General features: G+C 51.5%; 1 protein-coding gene across 5 annotated transcripts in view; it reads left to right on the top strand.

Annotated features, from left to right (window-relative positions):
• The window catches only part of TFCP2L1 (transcription factor CP2 like 1), a 68,408-nt gene extending 44,823 nt beyond the window's left edge, over positions 1-23,585 (top strand). The window contains exons 8-17 of one of the 5 annotated variants that reach the window (XR_008712025.1): positions 413-523; positions 2,974-3,065; positions 4,992-5,040; positions 5,128-5,221; positions 7,270-7,360; positions 8,240-8,343; positions 10,555-10,721; positions 15,172-15,223; positions 15,993-16,127; positions 16,293-23,585. Coding sequence is in view for 3 of the 5 variants with exons in the window: in XM_055572920.1 (XP_055428895.1) it covers positions 413-523; positions 2,974-3,065; positions 4,992-5,040; positions 5,128-5,221; positions 7,270-7,360; positions 8,240-8,343; positions 10,555-10,721; positions 15,172-15,223; positions 15,372-15,451 (840 nt within the window). In the remaining 2 variants the exon portion in view is untranslated. Of the gene's footprint in view, positions 1-412; positions 524-2,973; positions 3,066-4,991; positions 5,041-5,127; positions 5,222-7,269; positions 7,361-8,239; positions 8,344-10,554; positions 10,722-15,171; positions 15,224-15,371; positions 15,650-15,992; positions 16,128-16,292 lie in introns of those variants that run through there. The other 4 variants (XR_008712024.1, XM_055572922.1, XM_055572921.1 and 1 more) reach the window with 4 other exon arrangements.
• The last annotated feature ends 1,983 nt before the right edge of the window (positions 23,586-25,568 follow it).

Raw genomic sequence — 25,568 nt, 5'->3', positions numbered from 1 at the left:
CGCGAGTGTAGATGGAGCCCTGGCTAGCAGCTCCTAGTTTGTCCGCTTCCTCTCTCTCTCCATGGGGAACCCAAGGAAGGCTCCTGAGGGGGTCCTTTGCATTAGCAAGTGGCCACTGGTAAAGCTCTGCCCCAAGCATGCCTGCCAGAGCAGCTGAGCGGACCCCGTAAGAGTCCCTGATGGACCAGGAGTGGGCTCTGAGCTCCCTTGGGGTGGGCAAGGGTTCCAGGCAGGAGGACCATGTGTCAGATGCCTGGGAGGTGAGAGACAGTCTTTCCTGTCTGCGAGACCCTGCTTGGGGTGAGTGGGGAGTGTGCCAGCCTTAGGGGCCGCCCCTCAGCTCTGGATCTCCCCCAGACAGCTGCCTCTGCCAGCTTTGAGCTCATTGGACCCCTGTGCTCTGCACTTACAGCCAAAGGGAGCCGACCGGAAGCAGAAGACCGACCGGGAAAAGATGGAGAAAAGAACGGCCCAAGAGAAGGAGAAGTACCAGCCATCCTATGAGACTACCATCCTCTCAGAGGTGAGCCGGGGGCCTCCTCCTGCAGGTGGGCAGGGGGGCTGTCAGCCTGGATCCTTGGAAAAGTGCCCGTTTGGGGTGAGTGCTTCTGAGAGTGCTGTTCAGTCCTGGTGTGTTCCCATATCTGAAACTGCTGGCATCTGAGGCCTGGTGTCCAGGGACACGTTTTACAAATACCTTCTAACTCTTGGCTGCTGTTGGCACATTTCACCAGGCACATTTCAAAATTAGGTGTTTGTTTTTTTTTTTAATAGGTAATATATTCATGTGGTCCAAATTCAAAAGATATAAGAATCTCCATCAGAAAATATCTCTCCCAGCACTATCCAGCCTCGGTTTCTCTTCCCCAGGGCGGTAGGTGACCCTGGGTCCTTCTGTATCAGGCCCCACATTCTCTGCGAAAGAAACCAATTCAAACAAGTTTGCCCCACGCGTGCTTTTTTCCCCCAACAGTACACACACACACATACACACAGTTACTGTTCTAAGATTGACTGTCTCTATTTCCTGACATTTCTTATCTGTTCATAAAGAGCTTTCCAGTGCTTCATCCAGCTCTATAGCCTTCTCTGTGTGGACAGCCTGCTGGCGGACGCTGGACTGTTCTCAGGCTCCTGCTGTTTCACACAGGGCGCTGTGAACACCTTGCTCATGTGAAGTTCTCCACGAGGAAAGAATGTCTGCAGCTTCTGTTCTCAGAGAGGGGGTTGCTGGGTTCAAGGGGGTAACACTCACTCTCTGGCTGTTGGGATGGATATTGGGGTGCTTTCCTCATAACCCAGGTGCTGACACCAGCCTGCTCTGTCCTTCCATCCAGGGTCCATCTGAGACGTTCCCTATTGCAGGCTCCTTTTCCTCCTGTCACGGGCCCTTCCTGCTGCTGCCGCTGCATTTACTGGGCTCTGTTTTTGATTTTAATAACTCTTCCCCACTGTGCCCTGTGCTCAGGCCAGCTAATAGGTGTTGTGTGAATATTCTGACTTACTCGGGAGGCCCTCCATGGATGCCTGAGGTCCAGTGCTGACCATGGTGGGGTTAAGTCTGTGTGAAGGGTGAGGTCCAGACACAGGGTGGCTCAGAGACCGGTGACTAGGTCCTGTTTGAGGAGCTGTGCATGTATGTGAGGATGTGTGTGTGGGTGTGAGAGAGAGATACACACAAGCCATCTGCAGAGGAGTATTTGCAAAAGGAGAGCAGGGACACTAATTTTGCAGACAGATGCACGCTGGCCTTTCGTTGGATTGAGGCTGACGGTGGCTGAGAGCCCCGGCACAGGAGGAGCCCTGCCCCCTGGAAGCTGGTCAGAGCCAGAAGTACATGGTGTGGGGCAGCACTTGGACCCTTAGCTCTTCCCGGGCTTGCTATATGCTGGTGACATGCCCTGAGGACCCTCCCTGCCTCCCAGGCCTGTCTGTGGCCACCTCTCCTTCCAACCTGGGCCTCAGCCGCTGGCGCCTGCCTCTCCCCTGACTTCCCTGCTGGAGGACAGGTCCCCTGGGTGCTCCAGGCTATGGCCCAGCCCCTCTCCCCAACCAGGTATTGAAATCCCTACCCAATCTGTAACTTTAGGAACTACCGGCTCCCCTCTTGTCAGCTCATCAGTTTTCCTACCCCCAAGGGCTCCAGGATTTGGCACGAACACATTCCAGCCCTCACTCAGAACAGAGTTAAATATTGACCCACCCTGTGGTCAGGTGGGTGATTTTAAGTCTCAGGAATGCTTCCGTCTGACCATGTCCAGAGCAGGGTCATCGCAGAAAAAGGAAGTGGTGAATGCTTGGTCCCCCAACCCCCAGGCAGCACCCACATGTCTAGGCTTGCTTCGGGGGACTCCTACATGTTCATTTAGGCTTCAGCACAAGAAGTTCCGGGCATTCAGGGGTCACGTCGTTTGTGTTGCTGTGTCTCCCTCGGCTCCTGGGTTAAGCAGGATGCCTCAAATGTTATAAATACCCATGGAATTGTGCTGGGGACAGGCTGCTACAAGCCAGTGTGGAGGTGCCTGTCCCTGTCATCTGAGGCCCATCAGGAGATGCTATTAGTAATACGGAGCTTCGTCAATGATTTTCTTTTGGAAGTGGCCCAGTGCTCCCTGTTTCTTGCTTTTACACCCATTTGTCTGTGTGGGGAAGACCTGCCTGCGGGCACCTGGCCTGTCCTGCACTGATGAGGTTTCCCTCTTTGCTTTGGCTGCTTGGAAGCTCTGACAGACATGTGTCATGCTTTGCTTGCCCTGGGGATGACCTACTGATGACGAGGTCTCTTCTTGGCTCTATCTGATTTCTTCCGTGTTGTCTGAGCACCCCGCCCATCCCTGGGTACCAGGTCAGTGTGGGTTGGGTGTTGAAAGATTGTGATTTTACACCGAGTGGGAGGGCTAGGGAAGCTGGGCTCATCTCATCTGCAGGTCTGGGTCCTCGGGACCACTGCCACCCTGTGCTCTCTCCCCACAGTGCTCCCCATGGCCCGATGTGGTTTACCAGGTGAATAGTGCCTCATCCCCAAGCTACAATGGCTCACCAAACAGCTTCGGCCTCGGCGAAGGGTATGTGCACCTTTGTGGTCTCTAAAGTGACCACAGGTGTGGACTCATTCCCTAGCTTCCTCTCTGTGTCTTCACTGCTCTTGTAGCCCAGCATCAATTGGGTTTCAGGGCGGTTGACTTGTGTTCACGACCATTTTTAGCATCATGTGTACAGGTTTTCATGCTTGATTACACTTCTAGAAAGGCCGACTGGTGGAGTAACTAAGCACCCAGCACCCACTCCCTCCCCAAGTTAAGGTGGGCCAGCCCGCGAGCTCCTGGGCCACCTCCTAGACAGCTGGGGCCTCAGGAGGTGGACGTCTGGACCCCGTAGCGGCTGGAGGAGCTTCTTAGATCTTGCTGCAGCCCTTGTGCATGGTCATTGGGCAGAGGGGCTCAGCTCAGGATCTTCCCCACCCCTCTGGGAATCTGGACCTACAGCACAGAAGTGACCCACCCCTGGTCACCGGCTCTGCCAAGGCCCAGGCCGTGCTGATTCCAAGGTGACAGATGTGCAGGGGCCAGCAGGCAGCGGTCCCTCCTATCCTGTGGTGTCACTGTGACGACACTGTCCTCCTATTGGTGGGGTCAGGGAGGATGCCAGACGGGTTTAACAGGGGCGTGTAGAACATGCGGGTTGTTTGGAGCCCCTGCTTGGCAGAGAACTTTACTGATGGGCAAGCCAGACAAGAACTTGATTTACTAGGTAAGGACAGTCCTTACCGAGAAGGGGGCACAAGGAAGGGCTGCTGTATTTTATTCAGGCAGTGAAAAAAAATGAAAGTGTTAGTCGCTCAGTCATGCCCAACTTTTTGTGACCCCGTGGGCTATAGCCCACCAGGCTCCTCTGTCCATGGGATTCTCCAGGCTGGAATACTGATGTGGGTTGCCATGCCCTTCTTCAGGGGATCTTCCTAACCCAGGAATCGAAGCCGGGTCTCCTGCACTGCAGGCAGGTTCTTAACTCTGCACTTTTCTGGGGGCAGATTCCTTCACTTCCTGCAGCCTCAGTTTCCCTACTTCCAGGGGAGTATGAATTCCACACTCGGTCAGGGGAATATGTTTAGAGTCCTGGTACCCCCAGACCCAGATGACCTGCATCTATAGTCACTGATGACTGGCCTAGGAATCATTGCTGCAAAGGTCTTTTCTTTTTTCCTTATTGTTACAGTGGGCTTTCCAGGTGGTGCTAGTGGCAAAGAACCTGCCTGCAAGTGTAGGAGACATAAGAGATGTGGGTTTGATCCCCTGGGGGGCTACAGTCCATAGGGTCGCAGAGTTGGACGTGACTGAAGAAGCAACGAAGCAACTTAGTGTACGCACACACACACACATACACACTTACATACATAATGTAAATTTTATCGTTTGAACAAATTTAAGTGGCCAGGTCAGTGACACCAGGCCCACTCACATTGTAGTATTACCACCGTCCATCTGGGAGGGTCATCTCTGACTGTCTTTCTCTTGGCTTAAAAGCCCGGGTGTTCAGGTTTCTGCCTCCGTTTGGGGGAAAGCCATGAGAAAGATTTTCCCCCGATGGATGCCAAACTGTGGGTGCTGTTGCTGCAGAATGGTTCCCCAGGGATTCCTCTGCCCTCCTGGGTGTGGCCCTTTGCCGTCTTCACACCAAGTCCCTGTGAGGCTCGAGGCCCAGTCTCCTTTGTCAGCCTGCACTTCCCACTGACTGGGGCTCGGGGTGGGGACCATGAAATCTGCCCAAAACAAACCTGGATCCTTAGAGGAGGGATGTGGATGTGTAGCTCATCAGAACCCTTGTCCACACCAGAGGCTTTGTTAAGAGTTTGCAGGGATAGAGTAGGGCTCCGGCTTGTATTTTTCTCGAGGACCCGTTTTGTTTCCAGTGAGCCCCAGAGCTGAGGGACGTGAAGGGCAGGCCAGCAAGGAGCATCCTGGCTGCTCACCGCCTCTCCTCTTCCTTTGCAGCAACAGCTCCCCAACCCACCCAGTGGAGGCCCTGCCCGTGGGCAGTGATGTAAGTGACTGCTGCGGTGGGGCGCTGGCTACCTGTTCCCGCAGGGTGAGTGAGCGCCCCCTCAAGGCCTGTCCTCTCTGCCTGCAGCACCTGCTCCCCTCGGCCTCCATGCAGGACGCCCAGCAGTGGCTCCACCGCAACAGATTCTCCCAGTTCTGCCGGCTCTTCGCCAGCTTCTCGGGTGAGCATCTCTGAACGGTGCACAGAACCTACCGGGATCTCAGAACACTCAGCACGTGCTCTGGGCGCCCTGGGCACCCAGGGGCTGTGGTCTGTCCTGGGGACATAGAGGCATGTGGTCACTCACATGTGCTGGCCCTGGGCCCAGGGCTCAATGGGTGGGCCTGCCCCTGGGGTGTCCACCTGCTCGTGGCTTTAAGGGAGGGCCATCTGGGAGGCTTTTCAAGCTGCTCCTTGCCTGCGGGGTGGGCTCTGTGCCTCCTGGAGAGGCCCCTTAGCCAAGAAAGCCAGGGTGTACTCAGTAAGCCTCCTGGCCTCTTCCTCCCAAATGCTGCTCATCACGCTGTCTTCAGGTAAGCAATGTGGGAGGTGGTGGTGCAGCCAAGGTGAGAAGGGAAAGCTGGCTCTTCCTTCTGTAAAGGCTTTTCAAGCCCTTGCTGATGAGCCCATCAGACAGCAGCCCTGAGCTGGGGGTAGTGGGGGACAGGGAAGCTGAGCCATGAAACCTTGCCCCCTGGCAGTCCAGAGTGACAGGGAGTCAGCGTTGGCTGGAACCAGAGGAGTGGCCGCCAAAGACATCTGTGGTAGCAGAAGGGAAAGAGCACCCCAACAGTCATCTTTGAGCTCAGTTCTTCTTAGTACATCCTTTGTGCTGGGGGTGGATGGGATGAGGGCAGTCAGGCAGGGACTCCAGCCTTGGGCAGCTCTGAGTTGGCACAGAAGTGTAAACTGCCCGTCTCAATGCACTGTGACCCTTCTGTGATGGGCAGGGACTTGGAAGACTGGGAGGGAGGCAGGGCGCCTCCACCTTAAGCAAGGTGTTATGTAGACCTCATTGAGGAGGTATCTTTGAGGAAATCCTGGAAGGAGTGAGTCAAGTGGGTGTGTGTGTGTTGGGGGGTGATGAGCTTTCCAAGCAGAGGGCAAGTGTAAGGTTGGGGCCTGTCTGGTGTGGCCACAGAAACGAGGGCCCAGATGATGGGGTTGAGTGGGTCAGACAGGAGGTGAGGTCAGAGAGGGAGGTGCCCAGGGACCTTGGTGCAACAGTGTGAGGGTGTGGCTTTTATTTCCTATGAAAGGGGAGCCAGTGTGGCTGCAGAAGTATACCCCAAACTGTACCTTAACTGTGGCAGGGAAAGTGGGTAGACGCTGTAACTCTGGACCACGTGGCTGTTGGCCAGGTTTTAGCAGAAGGCTGATGTCATCCTTGTACCTTGGAGAGTCCACGTGAGCTCAAGGCTCTTGGGGGCTGTTCGGTCTTTGAGGAAAGGACCATGTCCACCGATTATGATCACCCCAAACTGGGAGCACCCACGATACCCATCAGCAGAGAGAGGGTACAGGCATTGTGGTTTATTCATGTCATGAGTACTCTCTGAAAGTGGGCATGAATGATTCATACTGCATGCAATACGGATAAGCCTTAAATGAAACTTGGAGGGAGAGTCAGACTTAGAAAGGCACAGTTTCTAATTCCATTCACGTAAGTGCCATGTGAATGGAAAACCGAGTGAAACTCCTCTGTGTGTAAGAAATCAGGACAGCAGTTTCCCAGAGGTGGGGAGAGGGGAAGTAGCTGGCATGAGGGGCACGTGAGCTGGTGGGAATGTCCTACCTCTTGATCTGGGTGCTAGGTGCATGGGTGTCTGGGTGCCCAGGCTCCCCAAAAGCCTCCAGAGAGCCATGAGTTTCTGCTTACAGGCAGGAACACACATGATCAGTGCCACGTGCTGATAAGATACATCATGGACAGTGATGCTAATAAAAAGCCCAGAGGGAGAGTCAGGTCCAGGTAGAAAGGATGACTAACCAGCAAATGCCTGTCAGTTCTGCTGAGTTTGTGAACCCCGTTGTCGAGTTCTGACACCTCCTGGGCTATGATGTGATGTTGTTTAGCTTTTGCCATTTCTCTGTGTGGGATGCCCATGCCTCCTGAGGCGGAGGCTAGCTCTTCCCTGCCCCAAGTTGGCAGGTACCTGGGGAAGCGGCCGTGTAACAGCCTCAGGCCTCAGTCACCATGTAACAAGCCGGCCCCATTTACCTGCCCAGGTGCTGACCTGCTCAAGATGTCCCGAGATGACTTGGTCCAGATCTGTGGCCCTGCAGATGGGATCCGGCTCTTCAACGCCATTAAAGGCAGGTAGGTGTTAGTTCCCACTGGAGGCAGGGTATGGCTGGTGGCCTGCATTTCTCAGCCCCTTGGACACCTGGTGGGCTAGCTGGTGGGATCTGGGCTTCTCTGGGGGTGAGTGCAGGAGGAGGTGCTAGGAGTGGGGTAGGGGCCAGAGAGGGTGAGATGCCCTGGGTTGCAACCCACCCTGCCTGGAGGCCCACTCTCTCCTTCCCTCTTCTTGGCTTGATGTGGGCCTTGGTCTCTGAGTCTCTGCTTCTTGGCTGTGGGTTCTAAGATGCCTGCCCTGTCCTCCCAGTGCAGGGGGTGGGGGTCAGATGCAGATGGAGTGGTCTAAATAGCCACACATGGACAGCACCGTTTTGAGAGTGAGAGGGTATGTCTGGGTTTGAATCCCATATCTGCCTCTTAGGAACTTGGCAACTGGGCCAAACCCTTAACCCCCATGAACCTCAATTTCCTCATCTGTACAATGAGGGACAGTGGTCCTGGCTTCCCAATAGATGAGTGAGGATGCAGTGAGCTCAGAGTAAGCCGAAGAATGCATTTGCTCTGATTATCACCCTGAAGAACCTCGTATCTTCAGATTGGTGCTATGAGCAGAGTCCACTCTGGGCAAGTTGCAGGTCCTGGGTGGCGGTTGGGAGGTTCGCCCATCCCCGGGTCTCCATCTAGCAAGTCTGCTCGAAGCTGTCAGGGCTCACCTGGATGGGATTCTCTCCCTGACAGCTCCTTCCTCAGAGGAGGAAGGCACTCTGTATCCCCACAACCTTCTTTCTTCCCCCTAAGTCCCTTCTACTGTTCTTTCCACCCTGTGTTCTGGAACATTCTGGAACAACAGAGCTCGGTCCCCCATACCTGCTCCTTATCTTCCTTTCCTCCTGCCAGGAACGTGAGGCCGAAGATGACCATTTATGTCTGCCAGGAGCTGGAGCAGAGCCGCGTGCCCCTGCAGCAGAAGCGGGACGGCAGTGGGGACCCCAACCTGTGTGGTGAGTTGTGGGGAGCCCCTCCCCTGGGCTGGTGAGAGGGCAGCAAAGCAACAGGGAGAGTCCTCTGGCTGAGAGTGTCTCCCCTGATCCGCCTTGCTTGCAAGAGGGGTTCTGCTGTGCTTCATCCTGGGATTGAAATGTATAAGGTGGAGATCATCTCTGAGACAGTCTTGTCCCATTTACTGATGTCCCATCTAGGGAAACAGGCCTGGAGAGGAGACGTGGCCCCCAATGTCACCGAGCTACTCGGGGGAGAACTGGGAGTTGGGCTTTCTGGCTCCCTGGCTGGTGACAAATGCCACCTGACAAGTGTATTCCCAGGAGTGTGTCCTCCTGTGTTCCCGCAGCTGGGTGAGGCTTTCCCATTTGGTTTGGCTAGTGCCCAAGAGAGTCTTAGAGCACCTCTGGGGCACATGGTTCTTTGGGGCTAGCAGTTTTCAGCACCTTGTTTCTGAGCATCTTTAAGCACTGAGTCTGACAAGCTGCCTGGCTCCACCCGCGTGGTCTGAACTCTGCATTGTCTGCAGTGAGAGCCCCCCTCCCCCCACCCCTCTCTGCCATGTGCCCCTCCAGATCAGCAAGGGACCCAACACCCCAAGAGACAGGGACCACTCAGGGTTTGCTATGGGGGAAACTGAGGCACAGAGGCTGCCCTGAGAGGCCAGTGTCGAGTGGCAGAGACAGGATCCATATATCCAGTCCCTGGCAGCTGGTGTCCAGGCCTCAGGACATGTGTGCAAGAGTCCAGCCCTCCGCCTGCAGTCAGTCTGGGAAGGACAGAGCCTGAGTCTCACGGTTTCTTGTGCACATGGAAAAAGCAGGCAGGCGCCCCAGCCCACACACCAAGGCTCAGAGGTCTGGAGAGGGCCGAGGTCTGGCTTCTCGGGGGTGGCAGCTTCAGGATTTGAGCTTAGGCTGACCCACTTGAGGGCCTCTTGTTGCCTCACTCGAGAAACAAGATGAGAGGAGTTCTGAGTAGTGGGTGGCTGACTGTCTGCTATTCAGAGCAGTGCTGGTCACCTCCACATTCCTCCAGCGGCAGGAAAGGCCAGAGATGAAAGGTTACACCCACAGGGCTAAGCTGGAATCCCTCTGGTTCTTTGATGCCCGCGGTCCAATTTTTTTGAGGAGTAAAATAAGAAAAAGTGGAACTAGCTCTGAAAAGTTGGGGTGTGGGGGAAAAGTACAATGAGAATTCTGTTATAAAAAAGGAATCTTGGAACAGAGATTCTGGGATTCTTACCTGGTTAGTTCAGGAAGGAACATTACCCAATGACCACATTCTGTGAACAGCATGTGAAATCCTGGGAAGGTGAGTCTGTGTGTGGCTGGAACCCTGTGGCTTCTGTAACTTCCCTCTAAGGGAGCCACTGTGTGTGCACGTGCGTGTCCGTGCCCTTTTAGTATATGGAACTGCCAATTAGATTTGTTGAACCAAGAGTTTCTTCCTTTAGTTGAGGGAGGAGCTTGGGCATCTCTTGTTTAATCCAGTTGTGTTTTAGTTTTTGAGGGACTTGAGGTCCCTGAGCATTGAGGTCTGCCCCTCTTCCCCCCATCACCCATGGGGTTTGCTCCTCCCTAACTGGTTTGGGTTTTGCTACTAGCCTCATGGTCACTGTTATCCCAACTGTCTGATGACGTTCCTGATGCCACCTCTTTCACCCTTTTGGGTCACAGTGCTCCAGCTGGGTATTGTTTGTGCTGTGGAGGAGGGCAAGGGCCAGCCCCTCTCCTGCTGTCAGGCAGCAGTTATCCTTGAGTCTCACTCTTGGCCTCTCTTGGAGCCATCCAGTAACCCCTTTAACCAATGGAAGGGAAGGAACGCAGACACGGGATTTCCTCCACCTGCCCATGGTAGGGTACACAGCAGGCCACACCTCAGAATCACTGGAAATCTCTAAAAGATGCAGGTTTCAGCCAGCTGTTCCCCTTCCAGCCTCCATCCCCAAACGAGACAGGAATCTTGGGGTCCAGGGTGGATCCAAGGATTCTCCATTTTACACGAATTCCCCAGGAGAGACTGAAACAGGGATAAAGAACATAGTTTGGCATCTTTTCACCTGGTGCTGGACCACGCAGGGGCCTTGTGGCTTCCAGAGGTGCCCCCAGTATGGCCAGATCCCAGAGTCCATCTGGGCTAGTTCTTGGTTCGAGGGTGTGGGGGGAGAATTGGTAGGTGGGCTGCTTTGAAAGCAGATGCTTGTTCTATAGAAGGACCTGTCCTCCGCCCTCCAGTGTACCACGCCATCTTCCTGGAGGAGCTGACCACCTTGGAGCTGATCGAGAAGATCGCCAACCTGTACAGCATCTCGCCACAGCACATCCACCGGGTGTACCGCCAGGGCCCCACAGGCATCCACGTGGTGGTCAGCAACGAGGTGAGTGCTGTGGCCCCACCCCGCGGAACCGACCTGGGGCTCTGGGCAGGAGCAAGAAACAGCCCAGCAGGGCTTGGGGGTGACTTTAGCCTGAAGATGGGGTTCATCCACCTGCCACCTGCTCTCAGCAGTAGGGTCTGTTGGGACAGCCTGGAGAGAGGGGTCTGAGGCCAGGACCAGGCTTGGCATAGCTGTCTCCCCTCCACCCTATGTCCTGTCCCCACCAGGTGCCCTGCACCACTGCTTCAGGGCGCTGCCAGGCAGGGCAGTGAGGATGCAGGTGCTCATCTGCACGGGCGGCAGCCCTGGGGATGTGAGATGGGCTGGGTTGATGAGATGACCTGGCTCTTAAGTAACAGAAGCGTCCTGTGTTGAGTGGTGAAGGTGCCTGCTGCAGCCTTCCGGGGTCTGTCCCTGGCCCCACAAGCCTCTGCAGGACACAGGCAGCCCCTGAGAGAGGACACAGGTTCAGAACACAGCCCAGCTGTGACGGTGCGCCAGAGTGATCAGCTTCCACTGCTGGCTCAGCGGGGGTCATCAAACGGGTTTGCTGATGCGGTTTAGCATTCCTGCATGTTGTAGAACAGAAGCTTTTGAGTTTGTCCTATGCTGGACCCTTTTTCTTAGTAATAATGTTGATGATGAGTGTTAGCATTTCGGCAGCGCTCACGATGTTTGTGCAGTCTTCTAAGTGACTCATTTAGTCCTGCCAGCCTCCTTGTGAGGCAGGTGCTGTCATGAGCCCATTTCACAGATAGGAAGCAGGCACAGAGAGGTTGCATATGGCCCCAGGGTGGACAGCTCATAAGAGCTCAGGCTGTGGTAGAAACACAGGTGGGCCAGAGCAGCAGAGTTCGAGCTCTGAGACGGCAGCCTCTCTGACCACTCCTGAAATGAGGCCTCTGCACAGAGCTGTGCTGATGGGAGCAGGGGCAGAAGGAACCCCAGCCCAGCCTGCAGCAGACCCTCCACCCACTAACGGGCAACCTACTGAGGGTGATGGAGGAAACAGTCCAGGAATGGTGGTAGGGAAGGCAGGGAGAAGGTGTGCTTTGGAATTGAGCTGAAGTCTCCACCTAGACTGGCTCCTCATAGCCAGGTGACCTTGGGTAAATCTATGTAATGTCTTTGAGCCTCAGTTTCCATGTCTCCAAAATGGGGATAATTCTACCCAAAGAGCAGGTTGTAGTAAGGATAAAATGAAGAAACAGTGGCAGGTACCAGGAGATGCTAAATTAGCTAAGCATTTGTTTTGGGGGGCAAAAAGTGTTGGAGAGAGAGCTTTAAATTTGATAACATATAACGTATAAGGTTTTTAAGGATCTGCATAAACTGTCATCATCATCAGTAGCATTACTAATGTTGTCATCATGACTGCCCGAGCTCCCTACACAGGAGTCCTGAGTCCCCTGTTTCATGGGAGTTTCATCCTGGGAGTGGACAAGGTGGTATTTTCCTTCCTTTTTAATTAGAAAGTAATTCACAATTTGTGTAAGAAATCAGGCAGCATAAACCAGAAGAAGGCAAGCATGAAAGGCCCTTTTCTGCCCCTCTCTCTTTTCCTTGAAGAGTTTAGATTAGATTTGATGTGATCATGGAGGATAATTTTGTGTCTGTGTGTGTCTGTCACTTGCCAGAGTGTGTGTAGGTATGGGTTTTTAAAACACACACCCAGGATCCATTTGAACAAGGGACTTGATCTGTAACTTGTTATTTTTGTCATCAGCTCAGAATTGCTTTCACATTGTCATATTCAAATCTAGGGTGGCTGTTCTTCGGCCCTCATCTCATAGATAAAGCACACGAAGCCCAGAGCTACTGGCCTGAGCGCGTACTTTAGAATAGCCAGGAAGGTTAAAGCGCCCTGAGCATCAGGCAGGGGTCTGATCTCACAACGCATTTCTGTCGTGAAGACAAAAGCCAAGAATTCATGGAACCCTTGCAATTTCACCAGTCCCTTAAGGGGGTTCCTTCCCCAGCCTGCCCCATGCCCCCTTGGAGCAGGCAGTTAAGCCAGTGAAGCAGAGAATAGAACTCAACACCACCTCCGCTAAGTAGGTGACTCTAATTCCTCCGAAGTCCCCTTGCCTCTTAACCTCGAATCAATTGGAAACCTTTGGTTCTTAATTGCCCGGAGCACTGGAGGCAGCCCGGCCAGTCGCACAGCCGGCCCCTGGGGTGCAAGGGCACTTCATTAAACAAGGCAGTTACTGATTAAGCCCGTGTGGGCCCTGCGTCAGGTTTGGCATGCTCCAGTGGTGGGGCTGCCAAGAGTCCCCGAAGGAACCGGCCGGCAGCATAGCGTAAATGTACTTCACGCGTCATTAGGCCTAGGGGAGGGGCAGGGGTCGACAGGTAGATGGATGTGCAGGATTTGGGGCCATCAGCCAGAGCAGGCAATAAAATGTAGGTTGCACTTTTTAATTGGTAAACGGGTTTTGCTGTCCTGTGGGCCAGTGTGTGTGTTGTGGTGTGTTTAGGTAGGTATGTGTATTTTTCATATTCTTTAAATGTGTATTGTGAAATATAGCATACATATTTAGAGTATAGGAAGCTCATTTGTAGAGTTTGAAATACTCAATACCTGCACTCAGGTTAGTGCAGTGTTGTTGGAAGCCCCTTTGTGAACTAATTCCACATTCCCCTCCACATACTGGTCTGAATTTTGTATTCCCTGGTTCTTCCTCAATATATTAATTTCAAATTTGGGAGAATGGCATTGAAACATGTATAATATCATATATGAAATGAGTCTCCAGTCCAGGTTCGATGCACGATACTGGATGCTTGGGGCTGGTGCACTGGGACGACCCAGAGGGATGGTATGGGGAGGAAGGAGGGAGGGGGATTCAGGATGGGGAACACGTGTATACCTGTGGCGGATTCATGTTGATGTATGGCAAAACCAATACAATATTGTAAAGTAATTAACCTCCAATTAAAATAAATAAATTTATATTAAAAAAATAAAACCTCATATAAGTGGAATAGGAGTGTATTCTTCAGGACTTACAGTTTGTGGTTCATGTACTTTGAGGAGTGTTGCTGGGGGTCGCCGGCCCTGCTGAGTGCCTGGGTGTGATCAGGTCACAGTTGCTGCTGCTTCTACTCTTGAGGGACAGGGGGCTGTTTCTAGCTTTCACTCATACACACGGTGCTGTTCTCAACATCCTTAGGTGTGCTTTGTGTGTGTGTGTGCAGGAGGTTGGCTGGGGCACCCGTCTGGGTAGGAGAGATATGTGTGGTCCTCTGTGCTGGCTCCTGTGGACAGTCCTAGAAAGCAACTGTCTGGATGGATTCCCCCCCAGAGAGGATGCCAGCTCCTATTGCTCTGCATCCTGGTTATGTATATATTTTTATCAGAACAGCCTCGTTTGACAGACAGGGCCTGGAGACAGGAAGTTTTCTTGTCCAAGGTCACTGGGCTATTAATTAAAGTTCCAGAGAGAGGGGGCTGGTGAATCGTTATTTGGTTCCTGCCACAGGGAACTGAACACACGATGTTGTGTTAGTTTCAGGTATACAGCACAGTGATTTCAGTTATACATCTGTGTGTATGTGTGTGTGTGTGTACACATGTGCGCTCAGTCATGTCCGACTCTTTGCAACCCCATGGACTGTAGCCTGCCAGTCTCCTTTGTCCATGGAATTTTCCAGGCAAGAATACTAGAGTACGTTGTATTTCCTTCTCCAGAGGATCTTCCTGACTCAGGGATCAAATCCTCATCTCTTGTGTGTCCTGCATTGGTGGGCAGGTTCTGTACCAGCTGAGCCTCCATACATTAATAGATACTCTTTTTCCGAGTCTTTCCATTGTAAGTTATTATAAGATATTGAATGTAGTTCCCTGTGTAAAGCACTTTAGTTTTTTATCTGGTGCTGTTTTACACACATCTGCTCCTATAATGTGTCCTGTAGAGGGATTGGAAGACCCCATCACTCAGAAAACTCAAAAATGAAAGAAAATCAGTAACAATGGAGTCTCGTATGAAATGTTGACATTTTAATTCCCTTCCAGGGTTCTTCTGTCCTTTACATTCAGTCTTTTGTTACTCAAAACTGTAATTGTGGGACTTCCCCTGGTGGTCCGGTGGCTAAGACTCTGTACTCCCAGTGCGGGGGGTCCGGGTTCAATCCCTGATCAGGGAACTAGATCCCACATGCCACAGGCAAGAGTTTACATGCCGCAACTAAAAAAGATGCTGCATGCCGCAAGTAAGACCCCATGCAGCCAAATAAATTAAAAAAAGCAAACAACTGTAATTGCTCTGTCCATTGACTCGGCATCATATTTCCTCCGTGAAAGTAAGACGTAACTGTCTTCCTGTGTGTGTGTCAATGCAGCTCCTCTCATTTCTGATGGTTGTGAGTGGCTGGGCTCTGCGTCACTGAGGCTTTTCATTCTCTGAACTTGTTGTTGAAGTGACATGGTCTCTCTTTTGCCTTTCAGATGGTGCAGAATTTCCAAGATGAATCCTGTTTCATCCTCAGTACCTTAAAAGGTAAAACCTGCTCCTCCCTGCCCTCTCTTATTTAATTAAAGGATGTTGGCTTCACCCCCTGGGTTAACTGGGTGAGGGGAGAGCAGGCCAGTGAGTGGGGCTGGCATGGGGAGCCCTTGAGTGAGTGTCACTTGGAAACATCCTCCAGGGAAAAGAAACACACAGTTCCCGGGAAACTCAGCCTCGGAAATGTGTGAACTGGAGAGGTGGGCCCCAAGGTCACCGTGAAAGGGAAATCTTGGCCATTCACTGTGTGCTGCACGAACCCAGTGCCGAGGAGAAGTAAGACACATTTGAGTTGCTCTAAAGTATGAGTCTGGGACTTGCCTGATGATCCAGTGGCTAAGACTCTGCGCCTCCAATGCAGGGGGCATAGGTTCAATCCCTGGTCAGAGGGTCAGAGTCAGGGAATGAAGAGCCCACATGCTGCATGTCCAAAAAAAAAAAAAAACGTGTGGGGTCTCCAGGAGGAGCAGGCGAGGAGCACAGTAACGCTTGAGCTTCCAGGCCGCCTGGATTGGGAACCTGGGGCTGTGTGTGGAGGTGGGGGGGAGGGGGGTGGGGCATGAAGGGCCCACCCGAGGAAGGGGTCTGAGAAGGAACTCCTCTACCAGGAGAAAGGGGAGACCAGCTATGACCCCCTCCCCCCAACCCCAGAGGGCTGGGGCAGATGAGTGTGTGGAGTTATACAGGAATGAAAGCCCCTCACTGGGCCATAGACCTTGGACCATGACAAGGACAGTCTCCTCCCCTTGTTCTCTTGATCCAGCCACCAAGTGCCTTCAGAGACCCGGGCAGCCATCAAACCCATGGCCTCCTTACCCACAGGCCCTTTAGTCCCTGGGTGTTGGGCTGTGGCAAAAAGCCCACTATTAAAAAGAAGCTCAACAAGGCAGCTGAGAAGGTGTGCATTGGGATCTCTGCTGTTATCTTGGTTCTGTGCAGTCTTACTTTGGTGGCCTCTGCCAGCATCCATGCAGAGTGTCTGCTGGTACCCCAATCCCATGGCTCCCAGAAACTGCCACGCCTGCCTTTCTTCCCTTAACACCTCAGTGTTTGTCTCTTGCAGCCGAGAGCAACGACGGCTACCACGTCATCCTGAAATGTGGCCTCTGAGCAGATGCAGAGTGGGCAGCTGCCTCCCACCCCCAGCCCCACAGACCCCCTTGGATGTAGATATCACACCCCTGGAAGCTGTGGCGAGGAGGGACCTGGCCCAGCCCGTGAAAGCCACAGACCCGCGGAGGCTGTGGGCCTGGAGGGCAGAAAGCCAGCAGCTCCTCTCTCCCCTCCTCTTAGCCTCCAGCTTTGGGACAGTCCTGTTCTTTTTCCCAGTCCTTCCATCTGAAAAGGCCAACAGGGGCCATCTGCTCTGAAACCTCTTGCTCCCCTGGTTGGAGGCTGGTTCACCAGGTACCCGGGTGCCACCTGTGCCGGCTCCTTCCGCCCATTCTCCTGCCTCCAGAGAAGGCTCTGCCTTTCCCGCAGGCCTTCACTCTCTTCTCTGCTAACTGGCTGGGTCCCCGGGCGGCTGACTACGTGGGGGTGGTTTGAAACTGTCCTGTCTCTGTGTCGGTTTCCCGTCTTGGTGATCCTGGTGAGCATCTGTCCTTCCTGTTCCTGGATGGCTTGATGGGTGTTGGGTTGACCTGTGCCTTCTGCTTCTTTTCACATTGACCTTGATTCTAAGTGTCTGCTGCTGCTCACAGCCCAGAGGGGGCCTTGTGTCTCTCCATTGCTGGGGTAGACACTACGGAGCCACACACACCTGGTTCTAAGGCCCTTGGGGAGGAGAGGACGAGGCTGAAAAGACTATTTTTAGGCATATTCTCATGAGTATAAAAGGGAAGAGAACCAAATGATTCCTCTTGGGCTTTTTTTGGGTGTAAGTTTATTTCCTAAGCAGTCGTGAGTAGAGGAGGACTAGGAAGTGAACATCCTGTTGTAGGATCACATGACCATGACTCTCCTGATGCCCAGTCCTCTTGGGTGGACTCACCAAATCCCATTTAGAGAAGACCACCAACCTTCCCAAGCTCCCTAGGGACGTTGTATCTTCTGGGCGGGCTCCCCTTTGAAGGTTTCTTTCTTTTCATTTGTAGAGGCTGTGTTTGGGCATTTCTCCTGCATTAGAATGGTTGGATCACCTTTCTTAGATAACCAGTAGACTCAGGAATTAGTGTCTGTCTCTTGGGACCCTGTGATCTATATTGCTAACATAGGTTCATCTAACAAAGCATGGTGAGCACTGTGACCAGCTGAGCAGGATCTGACAGCCTTTCAAGTGGAGCTTTTGGGGAATAGCATGCTTTGGGGGAATATAGAGATGATCATAACTGGGTAGACCTTGTTTTACAGACAGAGAAACTGAAGCCTAGAGGGGCAAAGCCACCTGCCTGATATCACATAGTGATAGGGTAATGACATAGATTTGTCATCTAAACCAGGGCATTTCTGAGAGTGAAAGGAGCTCTGGTAATAATAATGCTTGGACCACAGGTATGATGTACTGCTCTGTAAGGACAGGCTTCTCATTCCCTTCCCATTTTGGGGGTGGGGGGATGGGGAGCATGTAACAGACTTCTTGAGATATAATTCACATACTATACAGTTTACCTCTTTATAGTGTACAGTTCTGTGATTTTTTTAGTCAATTCACAGAATCACCACAATCAATTTTAGAACATTTTCATCACCCAAGACATATCATGTATATGGAATCATACAATATGTGGTCTTTCGTGGTCTTTTTTTTTTCACTTAGCATAGTGTTTTCTAGGGTCATCCATATTGAACATGTATCAGTACTTCGGTCTTTTTATAGCTTAATAATATTTCACTCCATGGATGGACTGCCTTTGTTTATCCTTCCATCACTTGATGGATATTTGAGTTGTTTCTGTCTTGGGGCTATTGTGAATAATGCTGCTATGAAGTATTTGTACATGGTTTGGTGTGTTTTCTTTTAGGAACATACATATGACTGGAATTGCTGGGTCATTTAGTAACTCCATGTTTAACTTTTTGAGGAACTGCCAGACTGTTTTCCAAAGCAGCTGCATCATTTTACATTCCCATCCGCAGTGTGTGAGGGTTCCAGTTTTCCTCCATCCTCACCAACACTTGCTAGTGTCTGGCATTCTGATGATAGCATCCCAGTGTCATTTTGATGATGGAAGTGGTGTCTCATTGGAATTTCAATTTGCATCTCCCTGATGGCTAATGATGTTGAGTATTTTTTCATGTGCTTACTGGCCATCTTCTTTGGAGAAATGTATATTCATATCCTTTGCCTATTTGCAGTTGGCTTATTTGTCTTTTTATTATTGACTTGTAGGAGTGTGTATAGTTTAGATGCAGGCCCTCTATCAGATATATGAAGTGTCAAACTGTTCGCCACTTCTGGGGGTTGTCTTCACTTTCTTATGATGTCCTTTGAAGGACAAAGGTTTTTAATGTTGATGATCTCTAAGATACCATTTTTCTCTTGTTGCTTGTACTTTTGATGTCATACCTAAGAAACTACAGCCTAATCCAGGGTCAAGAAGATTTATGTTTTCTTCCAACAATTTTTATAGTTTTAGCTCTCCAGTAGTCTTTGATTAATTTTGAATTAATTTGTATTTATGATGTGAAGTATGGGTCCAACTTCATTCTTTTGCATGTAGATAGTCAGCTGTCCCAGCACCAATTGTTGAAAACACTATTGGGGTCCCCATAGAATTGTCTTTATACCCTTGATCATGGCCCCTGATTCTTACTGGATCTTTTTCTCTGCGACATGGGACTGTCATTAGGATGCTCACCTTTTTTTTTTTCAGCCCATGTTTGGCTCCACCAGTTTTACAAATGGCTTTCTTTTCTTTTTTTTTTTTGTCTCCCCCTTTCCCTGTTTCAACAGTATTGGGTGACATCACTCTGATGATCTACAGCCTTTCTGGATGCATGGCTCCACACATCGGTCCTAGGGGAAGGTCAAGATCAATCATTTTCTGTTTTGAGGAAACCAAGTCACACAGAAGTAGAAAAACTTGCCCAAGGTCCACCAGAACCAGAACTAGATTATTGGTCTTGTGACTTCTGGCATTTTGAGATGTCTACAATTCACTAGACCCAAGAGATGCCACTTCCCAGGCCAAGTGATGACAGGCTAAAATCTTAATTCTAAAAATGTGGTAGGCTAATATTTTATTTTTATTTCTTCATTCAAAATAAGGGTCCAGTCAAGATCTGTGACCTTCAGTTTGCTGTAGGTGGAGTCTTTCACCTGGAATGCACACTGCATCAGCTCTGCTTACCTTCTAATGGTTATAGTTCAGTCTTGTAGCTTACACAGAAGTAGAAAATAATAAATACCAAAGAAGAATACATAGTCATTTGGTACCAAAATGTTTTAGCTGCCCAATTCAGCAGTTTGTTGCTTCCACAGGGGTCAGAGGAGCTAGCTGCAAGTGTTTGGATTTTGTGTCTATTTTTTTTTTTCATTTCGTTAAAGTACAGCAAAACTGTGGCCTTTTCACTCCTGTCCACTGTCTTTCCTGTGTGCTCTGAGTCCAGCGCCTGGGCCTGCTGGACAGGGTGGCCCCTCCCAGAACAGTCCCCTCCACCCCCATGTATTCTGAGCTGTGGCTGCTCCTTGGCAGCAACAAATTTTAAAAGGGATCCCCCAAGGGACAGAAGATGTCCCATGCACCAGAGCCACTGTCTTGAACCAGAAACCCCAAGTGGAGTGCTTTTTCCTCAGTCCATCGCATTTCTTTGCTGGGCAGTTGTCTGCAAGGTTGTGATAAGCCTTTTCCTGGTTACCGAGTTGCCCCTTTATAATAAAAATATGGGCTTTGGAATGGGGGAAGGGATGACAGGCCTTTGGAAAGAGCAGGATGGGCAGGGAGTTGGAAATCTCAGTGTAAAGTACTAAGCAAAGGTCGGATGCTGTCCTGGTGACCTCCTTCCCCGGCCACCTTGGGCTTCTTGGGAAGAGCCATGAACCTAGAGGGACTTTCCCAGGAGCAGAGTGGAGCTGCCTGAGCAATGCGTCACAAGTTTCCAAGTCCAGACCGGCCTCAGGGGCTGGCCTGCATGAGTTAAGGTCTGAAAATCATTAACGAGTTAATGAGAAAAATGGAAGAGCTTCTTTTGCTGTTGTCAGTGGAGCAGAGGGAGGCAGCCCCCAGCAGCTCAGAGAAGATGGAAAAGCAAGTGACCAAGAGCCAGGAGTCCTGGGCTCCTAGGCCCTCACTTGGCGTGCTTTTTCTGCCTCTCTGGATCTCACCTCCTCTCAGGAGGCTTCTGGGGCTGTGAATGACTCAGGCATGAGTGTGTCTGAGGGGAGCATTCCTTTTTTTCCCTCCATCAGAGTTGCACTGTGGATGGGTGGCGTGTACATGCGTGCTTCCTAGTGGTACACAGCACCTCAGTGCTTCTGCTTGGGCTGGTACACACTCTGCGAGGTTGCGTGCATTTCGATGTGAGACACTGCATCTTAGCCATGTCTTTAGGAATCCAGCCTAGCTTGCAACCGGGGTGACTTGATTCCATCCATGCTCTTAAGAGTGGCCACCAGCCATTCCCTGCAGCCTGAAGCTGGATTCCTTGTTGGCTGGCTTTGTGTCTACGTTACAGACATGCATGCATGCATGCCTGTGTGTGTGCATGTTCATGGATGCACATGAATCCCCTCCTGTGCCCCTGTATCTGGCATGAGGAGGGCAGCCCTGAGTGTCTTCAGCTCACCTAGACAGAATGATGACTGCTGCTTCCTTTAGACCTTACATGATGCTCCTGGTTCAGACTAACTGATTAGGGGACTGTTGCCCTAATTGTGGGGAAAGGCCCATCCTCAGTCCTGCCCTAGGGAGCAGAGCAATGCTGGGAGCTAACATCTAACCAGGACCTCAAAAGCAAGGCCCTCGGACTTGGTCTTACTTGCAGCCACCTCACGTTCCCTTTGTCCCCTTGGATTGCGTATTCTGTGTGTGACATCATCAGTCAGGCCAGGCAGTAGTAGGAAGTATTTGTGCATCCTGTCTGATCACCTTTCGGTCCCCTTCCCTCCACTCTGTGGGGCAGAGCAGTGCAGTACAAGACAAGCCACCCCTACCTCCTTCCCCGGGGCGGGCCTGAGAACTCCATGCAGCCTCTGCCCAGCTCCCCAGGGCACCATGCAAAGGCTGGGCTTTCCTCCCTCCTGCTCCTGCGGGGAATGACTGAGTTCTGAGGGTGTGGTTCTCACCTGGCCATGTAGGGACTTTCTAGTGGCAGCATCCCCAAGAAGTATCTCTAAGAGGTAGCTTTGCTGTTCTGTCCAGGACAACTGGCGGGGTGAGGCAGGGAGGGGCCAGCACTGCTTAGTCATGGGCTGAGACACCTGGCTGTTTGGGCAGCCAGGCCAGCCTGTCCCAGGAGGGAGTGTGTGAGCCTGTCCCAGGAGGGAGTGTGTGAGCCTGTCCCTGCCTTCATCCTGTGGAGCCCCAGACAGGGATGGGGTGAGGGGTGGTGGCCTGCAGAGGGCTAGCAGGGACCCGGAAGCCTTTTATCGTGAAAAATTTTCAATCCTTCTTGAAAGACATACCAATATAATTAGCCCTGGTACCCATCACTCCACCTCCTCGACGACCACCCTACACCTGCTCATCAGGGACAGGCCAAATGCAGCTTCTTGCTGCATTTTGTAGTCTGTTTGATAACAGGGAACACTGAACTCAATGAAGTGAAATGTCATCCTGTCCTCCCCTCCGCCTTTCCACTCCCGTTTGTATTGCCAAAACCTGTACTCAGTTATTATAGTTTGAATTTCATCATCTGAAACATGGAAACTCATTTTCTCTTATTTGCCTCCTTGAAGCCCTTAAAGTCAAAAATAGGTCTCATCCAGCCTTCACAGAAGAACATTGCCCACTGCTGAGCTAGACCTCTGTTACTGTATATGCCCCCTACATGATGTTGAATAATATCCTTGAAAATAAGGGCTTTTAAAAATAATAAAAAGGATTTTGTTTGGAGCTTTGAAGCAGGAGGATTATTCAGCCGAGCAGTCTTTGAAACCAGACCCCCAGGCCGCCTGTTAGTCATGTGCCCCCTCCCCCAGACAGTCTTTGCCGCAGCTGCTCAGGAATCATAGTCCTTTGCTCCTGCCCCTTCCCTCCTGCTGCCCACTTCTTGGAGACTTGCTGGGCCTTTGGTCGCAGGGCAGGGTGCGGGAGGTTGTGTCCGAGAAAACAGCACCGGCTCCGGGCCCTGGTGGGCGGCGGTCTCTTGACTTAGGTCACTAGGACTTTACCACCCCAGGAGCTGCGGCCTGACCTCCACCTCTACTGGCACCTGAGGACCTCTAGACTGCTCTGGGGTCCCCCAAAGCCCCCTCCACACGTCTGCAGCTCTTCCCCCGACAGAGGGACTGGCTTGTGACAGCTTCAGCTAGGTGATGGGGAGGGTTTCCCTGCCCTCTGCAAGGGTTCCCTGGGCCCAGTGCTCACTTCTGCCCCTGGGAGAAGCCAGCCCATAGGCAGCCTCATGTTGGGGCGGTCCCGTCTCCCTGTGGCTTGGCTGCCCATTCTGGGCCCCAGCTTCTTTGCTTCCAGTGAAGATGGCCAGACACCGCCGCAGCCAGCCCTCCGTTAGCACCAACCGCTGATGATGCTGACTGGCCTCGCCTGAGCCAGACTTTGGGCTCCGTGCTTTGCCGTTGTCCCATTTGAGCCTCCTCACAGCTCTGAGGCCCCGAAGGCTGATTTCTAGTTGAGGAAATCAAGACTGAGAAATCAGATAGGGGCCTGGGTCCTTTGACTATCGATGGGCTGAGCCAGGGTCCCGACCCTGCATCTAGACCTCGCGCACTCTTGTCCCAGATGCACGGGCGAGTCCTTTCATCCCTGAAAGGGGATGCTCACTCTCCTGATGACATCATCCCTGGGCTCTATGCCCTGCGGTGGATTTGGGGGGGTGGGCGGGGCGGTGTAAGGAGGGGGACAGAAGAGAAGGTCATTGTTTTGTGCCTCCCACCAGCCCTCCCCTTGGCTGGGCAACACCTTGGTTACTGTGCTTACCAATGCTCCTGTATAGAAAGTGATTTCTTTTTTAGAAATGTCACTTCGTCACTTTTCTCCAGATGGGGTGACTCTTCTCTTAAGGTGGTGGGCATCTCAGTTGTGGCCGTGTGGCTCTCTGATGGGTCAGGTAGGCATGACATTGGGAGGGGTTGTAGGGTGGAGTGGGCATCAAAACAAAAGTTGTCACACTGCCAAGTTTTTGTACCTGAAATAAAGCATATTTGCACTTGTTACTGTACCATTGTGAAGATGAGAGATCTCTGTGTAGGTTCCGTGCTTGGGTCAGAATGCAAATAAAACTCATTTGTAAGAAACCTGTGTGGCTCAGACCTCTGGCCTTTAAATATTTTTCAGTTGTGGTAAAATGTATGTGACAGGGAATTTACCATCTTCAGCATTAAACAGCTCCTCCAGCCCCTGGTACCCACCCTTCTATTTTATGTCTCTGTGAATGTGACTTCTCTGGGGGCCTCTTATAATCGGAGTCATACAGTCTTTGTCCTCTTGTAAGTGGCTGACTTTACAGGGCATAATGTCCTCAGGGGCTTCCCAGGTGGCCCAGTGATAAAGAATCTGCCAATGCAAATAATGCAAGAGACTTGGGTTCAATCCCTGGGTTGGGAAGATTCCCTTGGAGTAGGAAATGGCAACCCACTCCAGTATTCTTGCCTGGAAAATTCCATGGACAAAGGAGCCTGGCAGGCTACAGTCCGTGAGGGTCACAGAGTTTTTTTCTTTTCTCGGTTTGCCACGAGGCTTGTGGAATCTTAGTTCCCCTACCAGGATTGAACCCAGACCCTAACAATGAAAGCACTTTGAGTCCTAACCACTGGACAGCCAGGGAATTCCCAAGAATTTCCTTCTTTTTGAAGGCTGAATAACATTCCACTGCCTTTAAATACTACATGCTGTGTATCCATCCATCTATCCATGGACACTTGGGTTGCTTCCACCTCTTATGCATGATGCAGCTGTGATCATGGGTGTGAAATTATCTGTTGGCATCTCTGCCTTGATACACACCCACCAAGAAGTGCAATTGATGGATCGCATGGTCCATTCCAACCAGTGGTGCATAAGGGTTCGAATATCTCCACATCGTGCTAACACTCATTTTCTCTCTTTTTCTTTCTTTCCTTTTTTTTGGGGGGGTTAGTACCATACTCATAGTAAAACTGTTTACATCACATTAGGACTTTAACCCATGTGCTGGAACTCAAACCCAGCCAAAACCTGGTACCTGGTTTCAGGACCTAATGAAGCTCAGGTTCTTGATGTCTCATCACAGAAAGAATTTAGTGAGAGACAAAGTGGTAGGTAAGAAGTGGATTTATCTAGAGACAGATACACTCCACAGAGTATGGGCCATCGCAGAGGACAAGTGCAGCAGCCCTGAAATGTGGTGTGGTTAGCTTTTATGGGCTTGGTAATTTCATAGGCTAATGAGAGGGAGGATTATTCCAACTATTTTGGGGAAGGGGTGGAGATTTTTAGGAATTGGGCCGCCGTCCACTTTTGGTCTTTTGACAGTGCCCTGGGGTCGTCATGGTACCTCTGGGTGTGTCCTTTAACTTGCTGATTGAAGATCAAGTGGACTTGTCTGCCATCTTGGACCCATTTGATTCTAATTGGTTTATATTGTGTCCTCAAGCTGTGGCATTCAAAAATTATGCCCGGCCCTTCTCTCCTGTTTCAATAGGAGACCTTGGGTCTTTGAAGCTTGATCAGTGGATGGGCTGTGTTAAGCCCGATGGGGGCACATCTGTAGTTGCCACCAGCCCAGACCCTTGTCACTACCTCGCCCAAGGCTGCTATGTGACGGTGTGTGACCTAGCACAAGGCTGGGCAGGACCAGGCTCCCAGGGACACGCAGGAGCAGTTGGGGTGGGGATGCTCCAAGGCAAGGATAGCTTGATGTATTCCAAGATCCAAAAGACTCACACCATGGGGTGCGTGCTAAGTTGCTTCAGTCATGTCCAAATCTTTGCAACCCTATGGGCTATAGCCCTCCAGGCTTCTCTGTCCATGGGATTCTCCAAGCAAGAATACTGGAGTGGGTTGCCATGCCCTCCTCCAGAGGATCTTCCTGACCCAGGGATAGAACCCATGTCTCTTATGTCTCCTGCATTGGCTGGTGGGTTCTTTACACTAGTGCCACCTGGGAAGCCCAACTGTGAGGGGTCAGAGTAAACAGATGGAGACTGGGGATCAGGTCAGATAACACTGTGATTCTTTGAATTAATAATGTTACCCAGTAAACACCTATTAATAGGAGTCTCACCAAACAATACTTGAAT

This window comes from Bubalus kerabau, chromosome 3 (assembly GCF_029407905.1).
Source record: "Bubalus kerabau isolate K-KA32 ecotype Philippines breed swamp buffalo chromosome 3, PCC_UOA_SB_1v2, whole genome shotgun sequence".
In the NCBI taxonomy this organism is placed as follows: Eukaryota; Metazoa; Chordata; class Mammalia; order Artiodactyla; family Bovidae; genus Bubalus; species Bubalus kerabau.
Note: the sequence above shows the minus strand (reverse complement) of the source record. Positions and strands in the feature narration are given on the sequence as shown.